The sequence below is a fragment of the Hyperolius riggenbachi genome, chromosome 11, assembly GCF_040937935.1.
Source record: "Hyperolius riggenbachi isolate aHypRig1 chromosome 11, aHypRig1.pri, whole genome shotgun sequence".
In the NCBI taxonomy this organism is placed as follows: Eukaryota; Metazoa; Chordata; class Amphibia; order Anura; family Hyperoliidae; genus Hyperolius; species Hyperolius riggenbachi.
In genome coordinates, this window is record NC_090656.1 from 43,457,544 (window position 1) to 43,475,307 (window position 17,764).

The 17,764-nt window shown below is 44.1% G+C and overlaps 1 protein-coding gene across 2 annotated transcripts in view; it reads left to right on the forward strand.

Annotated features, from left to right (window-relative positions):
- The window catches only part of CMIP (c-Maf inducing protein), a 253,336-nt gene that overhangs the window by 129,044 nt on the left and 106,528 nt on the right, over positions 1-17,764 (forward strand). For both annotated transcript variants that reach the window (XM_068260379.1, XM_068260380.1), the window contains exon 3: positions 1,875-1,925. In XM_068260379.1, the coding sequence (XP_068116480.1) occupies positions 1,875-1,925 (51 nt within the window). The remainder of the gene's footprint in view (positions 1-1,874; positions 1,926-17,764) is intronic.

Consider the following 17,764-nt stretch of genomic DNA (forward strand, 5'->3'; position numbering starts at 1 on the left):
GGGGCATGTGTGCCCCTGCTAAACCGCCGCTATCGCCGCCGCTAAACGGGGGTCCCTTACCTCACAAATCCCCTCCATGCAGCCGGGGATCTCTTCCTGGTTGAGACAGGGCTAACCGCCGCAGCCCTGCCCCACGCGCGTCTGTCAGCGCGTATCTCCATCTCTCCCCCGCCCCTCTGTCTTCCTTTGCTGAGAGGGGTGGGGGAGAGGCGGCGATGCGCCGCTGATAGACGCGACTAGAGGCAGGGCTGCAGCCGTTAGCCCTGCCTCTAGAAGCAGCAAAATCTACTACCAATTGGGTCGTTGATTTTCCGGGGGGGGGGGGGGTTGGGGGTGAAGGGACCCCATTTAGCGGCGCTATAGCGGCGGTTTAGCAGGGGCACACGTGCCCCTGCTAACTATGACCTCTGAAGCGAGAATTATTCTCGCTTCAGTGTCTCTTTAATCGTGACAGTTTAGTGGGAATTTATAACACTGCACTACAGTTAAGAAAAGCAGTAACGTGGATCCAGGAGCGCCACCAAAAAAACTTGTTCAGAAATAGCGTGCCAAGATCCTCACCCCAGGACCAAGGGGTCAATGCAGCAAAAATCTTTCACGGTCCGGCACCACAAAATGTATTTATAGCTCAGTGGATTTTATTGCAGCATAAAGCAATACAGTGCACCAAGTTGTTCTGTATTGCTTTATGCTGCAATAAAATCCACTGAGCTATAAATACATTTTGTGGTGCCAGATCTTGAAAGATTTTTGCTACAGTTAAGAAAAGTGCAAATCTATTCCTAGACTGTTACAGATTACAAAGTGCTTAATAGCACTTCTATAGGTAGTGCAGCAGTGCAGGCTAGGCATAATTTGTGAAGTGCTCCTTCTCCCTGCTGCCAGGTGTCCTGTGAAGCTGTTCTGTGCTCAACCCTTCCAGTGCTGGGCATGGATGCAATACAACAGATGTATTGGTTACCTCAGCAACAGCAATTCCCCTCACACACTGCACTGTTTGAGAAACCTCCGTAACTCCTCCTATTTTTAGAAGGAAACTGCACATCTTGTTATTTCTTAAGATGTCTGAGGCTGGTGCACGCTTTGTGCTTGATTCACTAAACCGTAATAACTCATAGCACGGCCGCACTAGCGTTTTTACGTGCGGTTTTGCATGAAAACACAAAAACGTGCGCAAAATCACAGTTTTGTGAATCAAGCCCCAAGAGTGGTTCTAAGTGTTTTTTAAAATGCTTGCGTGGGGAAAACCGCTTGGCTAATGAATGGGCACGGGATGGTGCACACCAGAGCGGTTGGTTTTTTCCTCAAATGCAAACTCGGGGGCTGCAGCATTTTTGGGGTTTTCTAAGGCATTTCTGCCTCAATGTAAAGTATAGGAAAGTGGAAAACCGCTCTGAAAACCGCTAGATCAGAGCAATTTTCCAAGTGTTTGTGTTAAAGAAGTTGTTCAGTAACCGCTTTACTGTAACAAAATATAAAAGCTGCTACACAAATATGCTCCAAGAAACACTAGGCATGTTTTAAAAATTGCTCTAAACTTGCCTAGAATCGCTCTGAAAAACCGCTTCAAAAACCGCTAGCATTTGCGGATCCGCTAGCAGTTTTTGGTGTGCACTGGCCCTGGGACAGTTCTACATGGATTTCTGAAAACCTACCAATATTTAGTCTCAGACACTCTTGATAAATGTCCCCCAATGAGTATAGCAGAATGCATTGCATGTAATGTATAACATTCTGCTCTACTCATCGTGCTGTAAAACGTTATGCACATAATTCTGCTGAACACCGTTTATTGCATAGATACATACCTTTATGTCTACGCTTTACAAATGACTTCCTGACATGTAATATCTGTTTGCTTTTTTTGTTTACAGGCTGCGAACAGCTATCTGAGAGATCAGTGGTTTCACTCCCTGCAGTGGAAGGTAAGTCGCATTATTATCTTCAAAAAAATTCATTTTTAACAACAGGAAGTTCCTTTCTAAATGAATCACCTCACTGGAATCCCTTCCTGCTATAGAATGAGGAGAACACACCTGTCTCAACTGATTGGTGGAGAACTACCATGCATGGCCATTTATAACAATGACAGGATTGCCTTTCTACACCCACTGAAAATATTCTTTAAAATAGTCATAGAAGGCTGCTTGTTAGTGTGAGCAGCAGCTACGCGGAAGCAGAGGTCCTGACTACAGGGGGCAAAGTGAGGCTCTGTCAGTGCTGAGGAAGGAGATACTGGACCTGGGATTTCTGTCTGAAGAAAGGATTCCTATTGAGGATGTGGAATTGTTTCCCATTGAGGATGGCTGAACCCAAGATGGGTGTAAGTAGGCCTCCCCTAAGAGTACAGGATGTCTAGAGCAGCATTTATTGATGTGCAGTCATTACAGCAACTCTGAGCGTACAGATACAAAATCCCTCTCAGCACACAGGTTTTGTCAACTATGGAAACAATGTTATTCTTGTCAAAGGGTTTCTTCTTCTTCTTATTATTATTATTAATAAGCATTTATAGAGCACTGAGGCTTTTCCCCCAGCGCTTTACAGATAACATGAATTGATTGGCATCACCTGCTGTTGATGTTCCAATCACAGATAAGGCCCAATAATCCCTTAAAGTGGACCTGAGCTCTTGCACATGGATCCGAGGAAAACAGAGAGAAATACACTCTGTGTGTTTTTTTTGTTGTTTTTTTTTTTTACAGAGAAGAGCCTGTCTAATTCCCTCTCATCTACAAGTAACCACAAGTGTAATTTGATCTCTCAGCTGTGTCAGCTCAGAAACTCACAGGATGTTAACCCTTTATCGTCTGCTTCCGTGAAAGCAGGAAGTAGACACACTGCTGATTTATGGCGGGAGTTCTGTAGCTGTAATGTTTTTCATAAAAGGTTATTATGCTGTTGCTTATCTTTCAGAGTACCGAGGAAGTTTTGAATTCAGGTCCGCATTAATTACTGAAACCTCCCCTACTGTATATGCCTAACTTTAACCATTTCCCTGCTAAGTGCTTAACATTTTCCCTTAACTGTAACCTGCTTAACCCTGACAGCCATCATTAGGGGACAAGTAGCTGAAACCTGTGTTTGAAGTAATTAGTCGTTAGCCCTAACCTAGCCTGCAAACCTTGCCTGACCCTAATAATACACTTACTGTGCATAATCCTGACCTCCCTGACCACAGAAAATGTGAATTCTTGCCTAAGTACATAATAGTGACAGTTTCAGACACATACATTATGCCACTACTGAAATGACCTTGTGCTGAATTTTACTTTTTCTAATTAGAGCTAAAATCCACAGACACAAATGTGGCTCTTAAAGTGTACCCAAGGCGACATGTGACATGATGAGATAAACATATATACAGTACAAAGCATATTAATAGCCAGGCTGTTTTACTTGTTTTATTTTGCTGCCTGAAAGAGTTAATTTCTAGGCATGGAAGTGACAGTTTCTATCTTGAAAGGTACCTTGTAATAGTAAACATCGCTGATATGCAAATTACAGCCATACAAGTTTTCCTGGCAGAATACAACTTCTGAGGGCAGGGAGAGATAAAATACATGAACTACTGACCTTTTTCTAGCTCTGGGACACTTACTAGGCTGCCACTGATAAGAGACAGTAAAACATTCAACCTACCTTGTAAATGTTTAACCACTTGACCACTGAGGGCTATTTCCCCTTTTTCACCTTTCAGCCCTCCTTCCTTTCATTCGCCAATAACTTAATCGATATTAATCACAGCTAAATGATCTATATCTTGGGGTTTTTTTTGCCACCAATTAGGCATTCTTTTGGTTGTACATTATGTTAAGAATTATTTTATTCTAAATGCATTTTAATGGGAATAGGAAGAAAGAAATGGAAACAATTCGTTCTACTGTGGATAAAAGCCACACATTTTATTTACCCATTTGTCCCAGTTATTACAAAGCTTAAAATATTTCCCTAGTAGAATGTATGGTGACAATATTTTATTTGGAAATAAAGGTGCATTTTTTCTGTTCTGCGGCCATCACTTATTACAAGCCCATCATTTAAAAATTAACAGTAATATAACCTCTTGACATATATATTAAAAAGTTCAGTCCCTAAGGCAACTATTTATGTATTTTTTTGTCTTTTTTATGCAATACATTTTGGGGGGTACTATGGGAGCGTGTGGGAGGGAATGAGTTAATTTTGAATGTAAGTGTGGGTATTTTTATTTAAATAAATGTATTTAGGTGTAATTTTACTATTTGGCCACAAGATGTCCTCATGCATTATTTCCTATTCTCATACTATAAGTACGTGAATAGGAAGTAATGCGTGGCTGTATTACTCCAAAAGATACAATGATTGCAGGCATCTCATTGATGCCGGCGATCATTGACCTGTGTACTTAAGATTAATGAATGGGAACTGCGTTTCCATTCATTGATCTCTCCTCTTAACCTCCCTGGCGTTCTATTAGGATCGCCAGGGCGGCTGCAGGAGGGTTTTTTTTAAATAAAAAAAAAAATATTTCATGCAGCCAACTGAAAGTTGGCTGCATGAAAGCCCACTAGAGGGCGCTCCTGAAGCATAATTCCGATCGCCTCCGGCGATCAGAATTAACAAGGAAGGCTGCAATGAGCAGCCTTCCTTGTTTTGCTTGCTCTGGAGTGACATCATGGACGTCAGCTGACGTCCTGACGTCAGTCGCCTCCGATCCAGCCCTTAGCGCTGGCCGAAACTGATTGGTCCGGCTGCGCAGGGCTCGGGCGGCTGGGGGGACCCTCTTTCGCCGCTGCTCGCGCCGGATCGACGCAGAGCGGCGGCGATCAGGTAGCACACGCGGCTGGCAAAGTGCCGGCTGCGTGTGCTGCTTTTTATTTTATAAAAATCGGCCCAGCAGGGCCTGAGCGGCACCCTCCGGGCGGTAATGGACGTATATAGTCGTCCATACCGCTAAGGAGGTTAACGGGCGGTGACGAGTGTGGGAACAAGCGGCAGCCATTCGCCACAATAGGTGCATATCTACGTCCCTGGGACTTCAGATGAAGTCTTGCGGGACATACATATACTGCACCAGATGCAGCAAGTAGTTAAATATAAAAGAAAACCCTGGGATACTTAGTCATTTTTAGGAGTAGGAGAATAAATATAATTATCTCATCAGTTTACTTTCATCTTGGGTTCACTTTAAAAGCCCACTTGTACCGAGCTCCTGATCTAGAGAATGACTGTTACTCCCTCTGAGATTTATGCACCGACACGCGGGGTAAAGAAGTCAACGTATTACTTACCAGTGGCCCAGGTGAGACTCCCCCTTATTTCCAGTCACCCTACTATTTGTAACAAGAGTAGAGTGCTGGTGAGACATGACTCAGGGGTGCCCTGTCACTGCAGTGTGGTGCAAGCCATCAGTTGGTTGCAAAGATGCTGTACAAATGTGTATTCTGAGCCATTTGGCTGTGTATGCTCTTTTGAAACGTGGTGATCGCAGGTTTTCTTTGGAAGCAGAAGTTAGCTGCACACAAAAGGTGCCCATACATCTAGCGATTTTGGCAGCTGATTGATCAAGCGACAGATCTCTCTCTGATCAGAACTGATTGGAGAGATCTGTGTCCAGCATAAGCTGCAGGCCGATTCCTGATTGGTTTTAGCATGAAATCTTTGAGGAATCTGTGTAGTGATGTCGCCTTGCCGTCCCGGCTGCTGCCCCCCCCAAATGAAGATGTACTCCCCGATGTCTGTGCAGGAATACTGCTGGAGTCCGCCGCTGTCTGCAAATCTCCCTCACACGCATGCGCCCCATGTGGTTGCTGCCATATTGACGTCACAAGCTTGTGTGTGAGGAAGAGTGCAGAGACTGAGGAAGAGGTGGACATTGACAGGTAAATTATTCATGCACATGCACTGGGGAGGACACATTTTACACTTTGGGAGTACAGCATCGGGGGTCAAGCACGTCGGCCTGAGATTTTGCAGCATGTCCAATCAATACATGGGACCAATTTCAACCTGAAATTGGTTGCATTGTTGACCGGGAAGCTGTTGGCGGCACCAATTTTCACCCGGTTCCATAATAGTCATCGAATCCAATGGTCGATCGTCCGCCAAGTCGGCTGATGAATGGCCACCTTTAGTTTACTGACTCCTATGAATACTAATAAATGAGCAAACATTTGTAAATCGCTTTGTTTTTGTAGGGCACAAAGTGCTTGGGGACCTATAGTAAAACATACAGTACTATTGAAAGTATGCTTCACTGCCACTGTAAGCACTCACCTTACCCTGTAAACGCCCTACATGCACAATTATTCCTGCAGATGCCAATGGGATGAGTACAAGCCTATGGGAGCAGTCAATGCCCATTCTCACTGTTTCTTGAATACGTTCCTGCTCACCTGTCTTCTACTTTGTCATCTTCTGCCTTCGGGTATCGGAGCCTCGACAGAAACATCAGGCTCCCATTGGGTTGCAACAGACCAATAGGAATCCTCCCTCCCCAGGGAGGATTCTCATTGGTTTACTGAGTTGCGGACCAGTAAGAATTCTCCCTGGTGCTCAGGGATGATTCCCATTGGTCTTTTGCAGTCCAGTGAGAGCCTGATGTTTCTTCTGGGGCTCCGATCTGTAAACTGGCGCTTGTCCAGTGTGGTGGAGTCAAGTGGCTGTGGACCTGGATGGTGGACCGGATGCACAATGGAAAGTAATGTGAGTCAATGGACACTGCGATGGAGCACAGCATGTCCGCTCAGTAAACACTGTGAAGGCAGGGGGAACCTCTAGCTACTTAATACTGAGCATAGTTCTGGCTACCTAATACTAAGGGGCACCTGTAGCTACCTATGACAGGCAAGGGAAGTAAAAGAGAAGTGATAGCAGGACCAGCCAGTACACTTGCGGAGCAGTTCAGCGGGTGTTTGCAGATTCATGGAGGGCTACCTGGATGGCAGGACATCTGTGCCTATAGGCTCCTGTGATGTAAATCCGGACCTGACTTTCAGGCAGCAAAACAAAACAAGTAAAACAGCCTAGTTATTAATATACTGTACATAAACGTTTATCTCATCATGTCACATGTCGCCCCGGGTACACTTTAAACTGAGAACTCATGTTAATCAATGGGCTAAGTTACACTCAATGAGTTTTTGCACGCAGAAAAAAAACTGACATCTTGCAGGACAGTTAGTGCATATTTTGTCGGTTTTCTCTATCAATTACCCTAGGTGTTGTGAAAAAAACGTGCGTGTTTTTCTGCATACAAACACACATGGTGTGCAGAAAACGTATTCAGAAAAAACGCATGCAGAAAACTGGAAGACAAGTGTGTCCCCTGCCTGTTTTTTTTTTGTTTTTTCCTAGTTTTGTAAAAGAGTATTTGTGCGTCTTCTTGTTGTGTAATATCAAACGGATTCTGGGAAAGAGAAAAACCTGTCCAACCTGTATAGTATCAGGTCACCCTAGCAGTGCCATTCATCTGCATACAGAGCCTGGAGCTGTTTGGTTGTACGGTTTCACTTTTAATAATAAAAAAAAAAAACTGAATAATTGAAAAAGTTGTGCAGACTTTGGAGATGGTTCTATAAAATGTGCTGTGATGTAACGTCAGAATCTATCATTACGACTTCCCTGGCCTGCCAACTTTTACAGCACTTCCTGGCTTGCAAACCTGTACTTTAACTCTAATAACAAGGTAAGAGGAGAGGTAATGAGATGCCAATGTTGCAGTATGTGTGTGGCACAAAGGATGGTTCAGCATTTCCTTGTGGCCGTCTTTAGATCTCAAGATCCCATCTCTTATTTCCTGGCCTCGAACATAAGTCGTTCACATGCCCAGATTTTTGTTTTGATTTTGCTCTTTAGGCTGGCTTTCTAGAGTCTTACTCTCCCCCCCCCATCTTTCCCTCATACTCGCTCCCCTTTTGTGTCTTTCCATACCCAGCCTCTCTCCTCCTCTATGGGGTGGCATGATGCACTCTCACCTTACAGCACTGGGGTTGCCAGCTCTAATCTGGGCCAGGACACTATCTGCATGCGTTCCCTGTGTAAGTGTGGGTTTCCTCCATGCATTTTGGTTTCCTTCAACATCCCTATTAGATAATAATACCAAAATTTGTGTGGCCACCATGACTCCTTCCATCCATAACAAGTGTGGCCACCATGATTCCCTACCATAGCTGTGTGGTTACCAGACTCCTTCCATCCATAACATGTGTGGCCACCATGAACCCCTTCCATAGCTGTGTGGCCACCATGACTCCTTCCATTCATAACAAGTGTGGCCACCATGATTCCCTACCATAGCTGTGTGGTTACCAGACTCCTTCCATCCATAACAAGTGTGGCCACCATGACTCCTTCCATCCATAACAAGTGTGGCCACCATGACTCCTTCCATCCATAACAAGTGTGGCCACCATGAACCCCTTCCATAGCTGTGTGGCCACCATGACTCCTTCCATCCATAACAAGTGTGGCCACCATGAACCCCTATCATAGCTGTGTGGCCACCATGACTCCTTCCATCCATAACAAGTGTGGCCACCATGACTCCTTCCATCCATAACAAGTGTGGCCACCATGACTCCTTCCATCCATAACAAGTGTGGCCACCATGAACCCCTTCCATAGCTGTGTGGCCACCATGACTCCTGTCATCCATAACAAGTGTGGCCACCATGACTCCTTCCATCCATAACAAGTGTGGCCACCATGAACCCCTTCCATAGCTGTGTGTCCACCATGAACCCCTTCCATAGCTGTGTGGCCACCAGACTCCTTCCATCCATAACATGTGTGACCACCATGAACCCCTACCATAGCTGTGTGGTTACCAGACTCCTTCCATCCATAACATGTGTGGCCACCATGAACCCCTTCCATAGCTGTGTGGCCACCATGACTCCTTCCATTCATAACAAGTGTGGCCACCATGATTCCCTACCATAGCTGTGTGGCCACCAGACTCCTTCCATCCATAACATGTGTGACCACCATGAACCCCTACCATAGCTGTGTGGCCACCATGACTCCTTCCATCCATAACAAGTGTGGCCACCATGATTCCCTACCATAGCTGTGTGGCCACCATGACTCCTTCCATCCATAACAAGTGTGGCCACCATGATTCCCTACCATAGCTGTGTGGCCACCATGACTCCTTCCATCCATAACATGTGTGACCACCATGACTCCTTCCATCCATAGCTGTGTGGCCACCAGACTCCTTCCATCCATAACATGTGTGACCACCATGAACCCCTTCCATAGCTGTGTGGCCACCATGACTCCTTCCATCCATAACAAATGTGGCCACTATGATTCCCTCTCATAGGTGTGTGGCCACCATTCTCATCCTACTCATAACAAGTGTGTCCACTCTACCACCTGCTTTGGAGCTAGATGCCTGCAGAGGAAGGGAAGGTAAGTAATATACCCATCCCCCCCCTCCCCAACCCAACCCTTGACCCTCCTCCAGCTGCAGGGGCTTCTTCTCCAATAGGAAGGACTCCGATGTCTCTCATGAACACAAAGATAGTCCTTCCATGATACAAGGTTTATACTAAAGAAGATGCTGTTTTAGTGATCTTTTACTGCTTCATTTACCTATTGTTCTGTATTAAAAGACACCTTGTTTTAAATAATATAGTGAATCAATTATTCAGTCTGGAGGTGAGAGGCCTGCAGAGAAAATATACAGAGTTTTTCTGTCTTCTCGGGAGTCACCTGTTGCCACCAGAGGGAAGTGACAGTTTTAGATTTGTGTGTAGGACACACAGTGACGTCTGATTGTAGCTTCCTGGAATCCAGAAATTGCAGATAATTACAGTGTAGAGGTGCAAAGGTTCATTAGACTGCTGAAAACACCCATTTGAAAAAGAAATGTGTATAATTGCCTCAATAAATGATGCACTGCTTTCACAGATACCTGCCCTGAGACAGTTTGCTGCTTCCTGTTTGTGTATAACCTACAAAGCACCACTGTCTGCAGTTTCCTGTGTGGCCAGAATAACGATAGTGGGGAAGGAACCGCAGCTGCTGCTGAAACATGCAGGAACTGTAAGGTGAACTCAGGAGCTGTGTGCCTGGTGGTCAAATCTTATTTGTTTGTCAGACTTTGAAGATCTGACCTCCTGCCTAGTCATTGATCCTTTATATCCTGGGCTGTGATATTCTGATTTTTAGCATGCATTCTTTGTGACACCTTTTTCAACTGACATTACCATACAAAGGAATCTTAGCACTTTAACCACATAAGATACGTACACACGTCTGATATTTCTGAACGACTTGTCGTTCAAACTGGTCGTTTGAACGGCAGTTTGGCGTGTGTAAGAACGATCGTTAGACTAATAGCAGCAGTTTTGACTGATCCACTGTCGGTGCAAACGTCAGTTAGGTCCTTACATCTGTTCAAACGACTTGTTGTTAGAAAGTCTATTCGTTTGACACTAATAGGGGGCTCATACACTGGTCGATTTCAGCCATCAATCGATCGATGGATTCTATAGAATCGATAGATCAGAAATCATTCTATCAAATTGATCGATCGATTTGTGGCCGATTTTGATGGATTTGATCTATCTGACAGGATGGAAAATCTAGGTCTATCTGCTGCTGGTAACAGATTCATGGCCCACAGAGTTGCATTGGACCTAATGGTCCAATAATGCATTTAGATTTAATTCTGAAATCTATTGGAAATCTGTTCCTGTGTGGCACACATCAGATAGATTCCTGTCAGATTCGACTTGACAGGCATCTGACAGAAATGTATCTGATGGTCGAATCTGCTGCAAATCTATAAGTGTATGGCCACCTATAAGGCCCATACACACGTCGGATTTCCGCGAACGACGGGTCGTTTGAACGTCCCGTCGTTCCGTCGTTCGCCCGCTAAATCGGGCGTGTGTACAGGCTGTCGTTCGCTTGATAAGGGTGAGTTTGAGCGATCCGCCGGGCGGATCGCTCAAACTCGCCCTTATCAAGCGAATGACAGCCTGTACACACGCCTGACTTAGCGGGCGAACGACGGGACGTTCAAACGACCCGTCGTTCGCGGAAATCCGACGTGTGTATGGGCCTTTAGACTTACAAACAACAAGTAATTTGATTTAGTCCATTGTTCTATCAAGTCCATTGACCAGTCAAACGACATGTAAATTAGCTGTAATAAGCATTTCAAACTTTGTCGTCTGTGTGTACAAGGAGTCTGAACAACTTTTTGTTTGAATGACAAGTCGTTCATACGTCCGGTTTGAACGACAGTCGGGCATAAAATCAGACGTGTGTATGCACCTATAGACTAGAAAGGTTCACAGGCTGTTGATAGTAAATTGGTTCCTGATCAGGTAAATAACAAATATTTGTTTGAATGTACTTACAGAGGAGCTGTAGCCAAGGATTGAACTTCATCCCCATCAGTAGCTAATGCCCCTTTTCCCATGAGAAAACTTTACCTTTTTTTTCGAGTAGATCATCAGTGGAGTCTGTATGGCTGATATTGTGGTGAAACCCCTCCCACAGTGTGATGTCATGACCAAGGTCCTGACCGTTTCCTGTCTGTGAGCCTTGTTGCATTGTGGGAAATAAAGCGGTTTCCAACTGCCAGGCAACCAGTATTTCCCTCTGTGCATGTGTATATCTATAAAACAACAACCTTTTAGTCTATTGCATTGTTAGGGGGTGTGGTTACAGATAATGGCAGTTGGTGCTCTCAATTATTTTTTTAAAGTCTGCAAGTAGTAAGATAATACAGGCTGATTGTGGATCAAACAATATGAACAAAATAAATAGAGAATATCAATCATTTCCTGATCTCTCTTCTTTTTTTTTTTAACTTCGGACTTGTAATGTAATGATTTTTTTTGCCCCTTTTTCGCAAAAGTTCTCCTTGAGTAATTAGCTTCTACACAAGTACAAACAAGCTTTCCACTGTGGGCTTGTGCAGAGCTTGGAAAACTGTCACTACAGTTCTTTTAATCTCTGAAAACCTCTAAAGTCTTACATTTCAGGCAAAAATGTATCTTTCACAGGAAGGAAAACATACAGTGGGTTGCAAAAGTATTCGGCCACCTTGAAGTTTTCCACATTTTGTCACATTACTGCCACAAACATTAATCAATTTTATTGGAATTCCACGTGAAAGACCAACACAAAGTGGTGTACATGTGAGAATTGGATCGAAAATCATACACGATTCCAAACATTAAAACAAAACTGAAAAATGGGGTGTGCGTAATTATTCAGCCCCCTGATCCAATACTTTGTAGAACTACATTTTGCTGCAATTACAGCTGCCAGTCTTTTAGGGTATGTCTCTACCAGCTTTGCACATCTAGAGACTGAAATCCTTGCCCATTCTTCTTTGCAAAACAGCTCCAGCTCAGTCAGATTAGAGGGACAGCGTTTGTGAACAGCCGTTTTCAGCTCTTGCCACAGATTCTCGATTGGATTTAGATCTGAACTCTGACTGGGCCATTCTAAACACATGGATATGTTTTGTTTTAAACCATTCCATTGTTGCCCTGGCTTTATGTTTAGGGTCATTGTCCTGTTGGAAGGTGAAACTCCGCCCCAGTCTCAAGTCTTTTGCAGACTCCAAGAGGTTTTCTTCCAAGATTGCCCTGTATTTGGCTCCATCCATCTTCCCATCAACTCTGACCACCTTCCCTGTCCCTGCTGAAGAGAAGCACTGCCAGAGCATGATGCTACCAGCACCATATTTGCCAGTGGGGATGGTGTGTTTTGAGTGATGTGCAGTGTTAGTTTTCCGCTACACATAGCATTTTGGCCAAAAAAGTTCCATTTTGGTCTCATCTGACCAGAGCACCTTTTTCCACATGTTAGCAATGCCTTTCTTCATGCCACTCTTCCATAATGGCCAACTTTGTGCAGTGCACGACTAATAGTTGTCCTATGGACAGAGTCTCCCACCTGAGCTGTGGATCTCTGCAGCTCGTCCAGAGTCACCATGCGCCTCTTGACTGCATTTCTGATCAGTGCTCTCCTTGTTCGGCCTGTGAGTTTAGGTGGACGGCCTTGTCTTGGTAGGTTTACAGTTGTGCCATACTTCTTCCATTTCTGAATGATCACTTGAACAATGCTCCGTGGGATGTTCAAGGCTTTGGAAATCTTTTTGTAGCCTAAGCCTGCTTTAAATTTCTCAATAACTTTATCCCTGACCTGTCTGATGAGTTCTTTGGACTGCATGGTGTTGTTGCTCCCAATATTCTCTTAGACAACCTCTGAGGCTGTCGCAGAGCAGCTGTATTTGTACTGACATTAGATTACACACAGGTGCACTCTATTTAGTCATTAGCACTCATCAGGCAATGTCTATGGGCAACTGACTGCACTCAGACGAAAGGGAGCTGAATAATTGCGCACACCCCACTTTGCAGTTATTTATTTGTAAAAAAATGTTTGGAATCCTGTATGATTTTCATTCCACTTCTCACGTGTACACCACTTTGTATTGGTCTTTCTCGTGGAATTCCAATAAAATTGATTCATGTTTGTGGCAGTAATGTGACAAAATGTGGAAAACTTCAAGGGGGCCGAATACTTTTGCAAACCACTGTAGGTCCTGCTTTAACAACTTTTGTGAACTTCTGTAATTATAAGTTGCATGCATAACACGTACAGAGTATAACTTACACAGAATAGCAGAAGTCATGCTCACAGTCTGAGGTGTGCGGACCTGTGATACAAAAGGCAGAGGAACTGCTGTAAGGCTGTGGTTTCTCTCAATACTGAACGTTTAGGTCAGGGATCAGGAACCTTTTTGGCTGAGTGAGCCATAAACACCACATATTTTAAAATGTAATTCCGTGAGAGTCATACAATATGTTTCAAACTGGGACAGTGCACATGCGCAGCAGAGGGTTCACGTCCCTGTTGCCATGGTGATGTGTATACAGTTGATCCGCTGGGCAGCCGAAGTGTCAGACACGTCTTCAGCTTCTCTTGGGTTTCAGCAACATCCCCAAGAGCCAGACAGGAGAAATACCGACTAACCGCTTGTACAATTAGCTAGCTGACTTGGGGGTTGATTCACTTTGTAGGACGAGATCCCCGCACTTTGGCCCAATAGGCTGCCTGTCAAGTTCGAGGCTCTCCTCCTACAAAGTCACTGGACCTGACAGGGTCCAGGGTGGGAGAAGTGGAGCTGCCGTTAGTTTTGGTTTAAGTGTGAGTAAGTGAGTAGTGCATGCTACAGCAGTAGCGTTCCTACTTTGAAAATGTTACTTGCGCTGCCACACCAAGCTTTGCTGCGTGAGCAGTATAGCTTAGTGAATCAACCCCTACTGATTTGTCTGTGAGCCAGATGTAGCCATCAAAAGAGCCTCCCGAGCCATAGGTTCCCTACCCCTTGTTTTAGGGCATAGGAAAATCCTAGGTGTCATAAATGGTGATAATGTTAGGGACATATCTGAAAAGTCAAATTGCTGTGGTCCACAGCCTATAGATAAAGAGTAGTGAAAATAATGTTCTGTTCATTTAAAATGTTGTTATTCACAGTGGCGTGACTATGGCCTCTGTAAAGCATTGTGGAAGAGTTCAGCTATAAAGCTATATAAATACGTAATCATAATAACAATATACACAATTTCTTGGTCTTCAGAGAAGTGTTTCAATGCCAAACATGCAATGGTGATTTCTGTGCAGCGCATGCCTTCAGTTATGTGTCAGGAAGTATGCGCAAAAGAGTCATTGAGCACAACAGAGGTATAAAAACTGAAGCGCAAAAAAAGGAAAAAACTGAAGCGCAAAAAAGAGGAAAAAAATGTATAGCTTCATCACGTTAGCATATCTCCCAACTTTTTGACATTAGAAAGAGAGATATTTAAGACACACCCCTAATCACGCCCCCGACACACCCCTAATCACACATTCCATAAAGATTTTATAGGAAAAATATGTTGTTTCATAATTAAAACCAAATTAGTGCTTTTTATCCTGGTTCATTTTCCTTCATTTTAACATGTGAAAATAAGAAATACAGGTACCGTATATCAGTTTAAAGGATGGGAATAAAGTTTAACCACATTTTTCAGTAGAAAAATATATATATTTACATAGATCTGTACATCAGTCCTGAAATAGGGACACATGAGGAGGAAAAAGGGACAGGAGTACGGGGTTCCCAAAGAGGGACTGTCCCTTCAAAAGATGGACAGTTAGGAACTATGCTTTAGCTGATTTTCCAAGATGAATTCTATAAGCATCAGAATCTCGGGTTACAGTGATGCCTTCAGAGCTTCCGCTCTACAGATGACTCAAGTGCTCAACATTATTTTATTTAAAGTAATCCAGGCACTGGAGAGGCAGATATTTACCTTTGCCGGACTCTATTTGCATATACAGGAAGTGCCGTTATATTGTTCTCAAATTCTCCCTTTAGCTTGTAGATCTTTTGTGTTGGACATGTGATGTTTCCATTATCACAGGGATTACTTAGCCGGAAATGTTGGGTCTAATGAAATGCTCCAGCTGATGAATACATTTTTAAAAAAAAAACTCCATTTTTTTTTCTACTTGCCCATCCCTCTGCCCCAAATGACCGAAAACTGTAACTTCCATCTCTGACTCTGAGGCAGAGGCAGCAGCTTTTGGGCGCAGTGTCTGTGTGGGGAAGCGTATACTTCACATGATCCTCTGGGTGACTGCTTTTTAGATTGCCCACAGAACCCTGAGCCAGCGGGGAAACATCTGGAGAAAGCAAACATTGCCGTCCAGCACATGCACTGTCGCTCCTCCCTGCTCACAGATACCGTCTTTCCCCGAAAATAAGACACTGTCTTATATTAATTTTTGCACCAAAAGATGTGCTAGGGCTTATTTTCAGGGGATGTTTTATATTTCTATGAACACACAAGTACCTGCGCTGTGTCATCCTTACTTCCCCACTGTGACACCTTTTCCTCTGCTGGATGGATCCACCTCGTGTGCCTCTTTTTCCCCTTTGTACCTTTTAGTGTCCCTTGGAGTCCCCCTCTGTACCTGTGTCTTCCACTTTCCCCTGTCCTCCTGTGTCCCTTTGTCTACTTGCCTGCAAGACCATGGGCTCCAATAGTAACACAAGTTGCCATATTTTTCCCTCTTACTGCCTCTAGGGCTTACTTTCAGGGTAGGGCTTATATTTCCAGCATGCTCAAAATTCCTACTAGGGCTTACTTTCAGGGGATGTCTGAATTTCGGGGAAAGAGGGTACACAGGAACATCTGCTGCCATGTTACATGGAAGCCAGCAGAAGGACCTCTGGTGTGTTGTTCACCTCACCTTTGTGTGATGTGGAAGTGGGAGATGCCACAGATTGGACCAGGCCACAGTGGAGCAGGTAGCCCAGACATCAGCTGGCCAGTTGATTTTGATTGAAGGTAGTTGGGTGGAGGAGAGGGGTAGCAGTACTTTGTTGTCTATGCCTTGGGTCCTTTTAGAGCCTTGTCTCAATCTCCTTCCTCATCCATCCCTTATCACTAGGAACGCTGAAATTTTAGTGATGATGTGGCCATGCGACTTCCATGCGTCAATTTATGGAATCGGGTCAATGTATCATCACAGCGTTTCAGCCTCCCATGGTCACATATGCACTTCTGGGAGACGACATGAAATGGAAGGTATATCAATGAATGGTGGACATACCTTAATGTTCAATGTGATGGGGACATGGCAATGTGGGGCTGGGATGCAGCACAGGGCTTGAGGGACCTGCGGCAGTGTCGATAGGAGTGTCTGCTAGTGTCTCAGAAGATGATGGCTGTCTGGGCACATGACCCCTAAGTTGTTTTTTCCTTTGTGCGTAGAAATCTCAGTAAACGAACATTCCATACAGATCACCTTCCAGTACTAAAGATGTCACGACCAGTGATACATTTCAGAAAGTAAATCAGGGAGAGGAAAGATTTTACAATGGCCAAACACTGACTAGATAAATGATAAAGTAATATTGTAAAAAATAAGCAATTTTATTCATTACATTATTTTCACTACAGTTCCTCTTTAAGTATGCTGTAAAGCTGGCTAATACTTGCTTGGCCGGATCTTTGGCCAAATTACTAGTCTGGCTTGTTTTTACATCTTTGTATCCCTGTGCAGTCACAAAGAAAGGCTGTAATTGTAATTGCCCTGACTTTATATTCTTCTTGCTTTGGTTCTCTATCCCACATAATGACTTCACTAAAAACACGGGAAGCTTGCATAGAGTAATTAGAGAGAAACTTTAGAGTGACATTTTTTCCTTGGCATAAGTTGTTCAGTCAGAGTGGCATTTCTAGGAATCCAGAAGTAAATTCAGTGCTGATTGGTTTCTGTACCTGTGCACAGTGTTCTGTATAGCCAGGTACACACTGTATGCTGCTGTACATACCTTGCATATTGCAGTCTGTGGCAAAAGGAGTATTGCCCCAGGTCCCCCAGTCAGTAAGACATCCTGTAACTAACACCTATTAGTACAGGGAAATCTCTGTAGAAGGGAGGGTTGTGCTCTACAAGCAAGCATGTAAATCATATGAAACCCCTATTGTAGGCTATAGAAAACTCCATAGGTATGTTCTACTTAAAAGATCTGCTTTTGTCTAGCTGAGCTTTGTTTGACAACAGAGGTCAGACATGACACAGCCAGCACTGATCCAAACAGGCCCAGATCTGCACAGAGGACCAAATCTCAATCTAAAGCACCAAATCTGAGCACCTAGCACACCAAGTCTCACTGGCTCCCTGTGCAGCACAAAATCTCATTAACTCTCTGTAGAACACTAAATGTCATTGACTCGCTGTAGAGCAC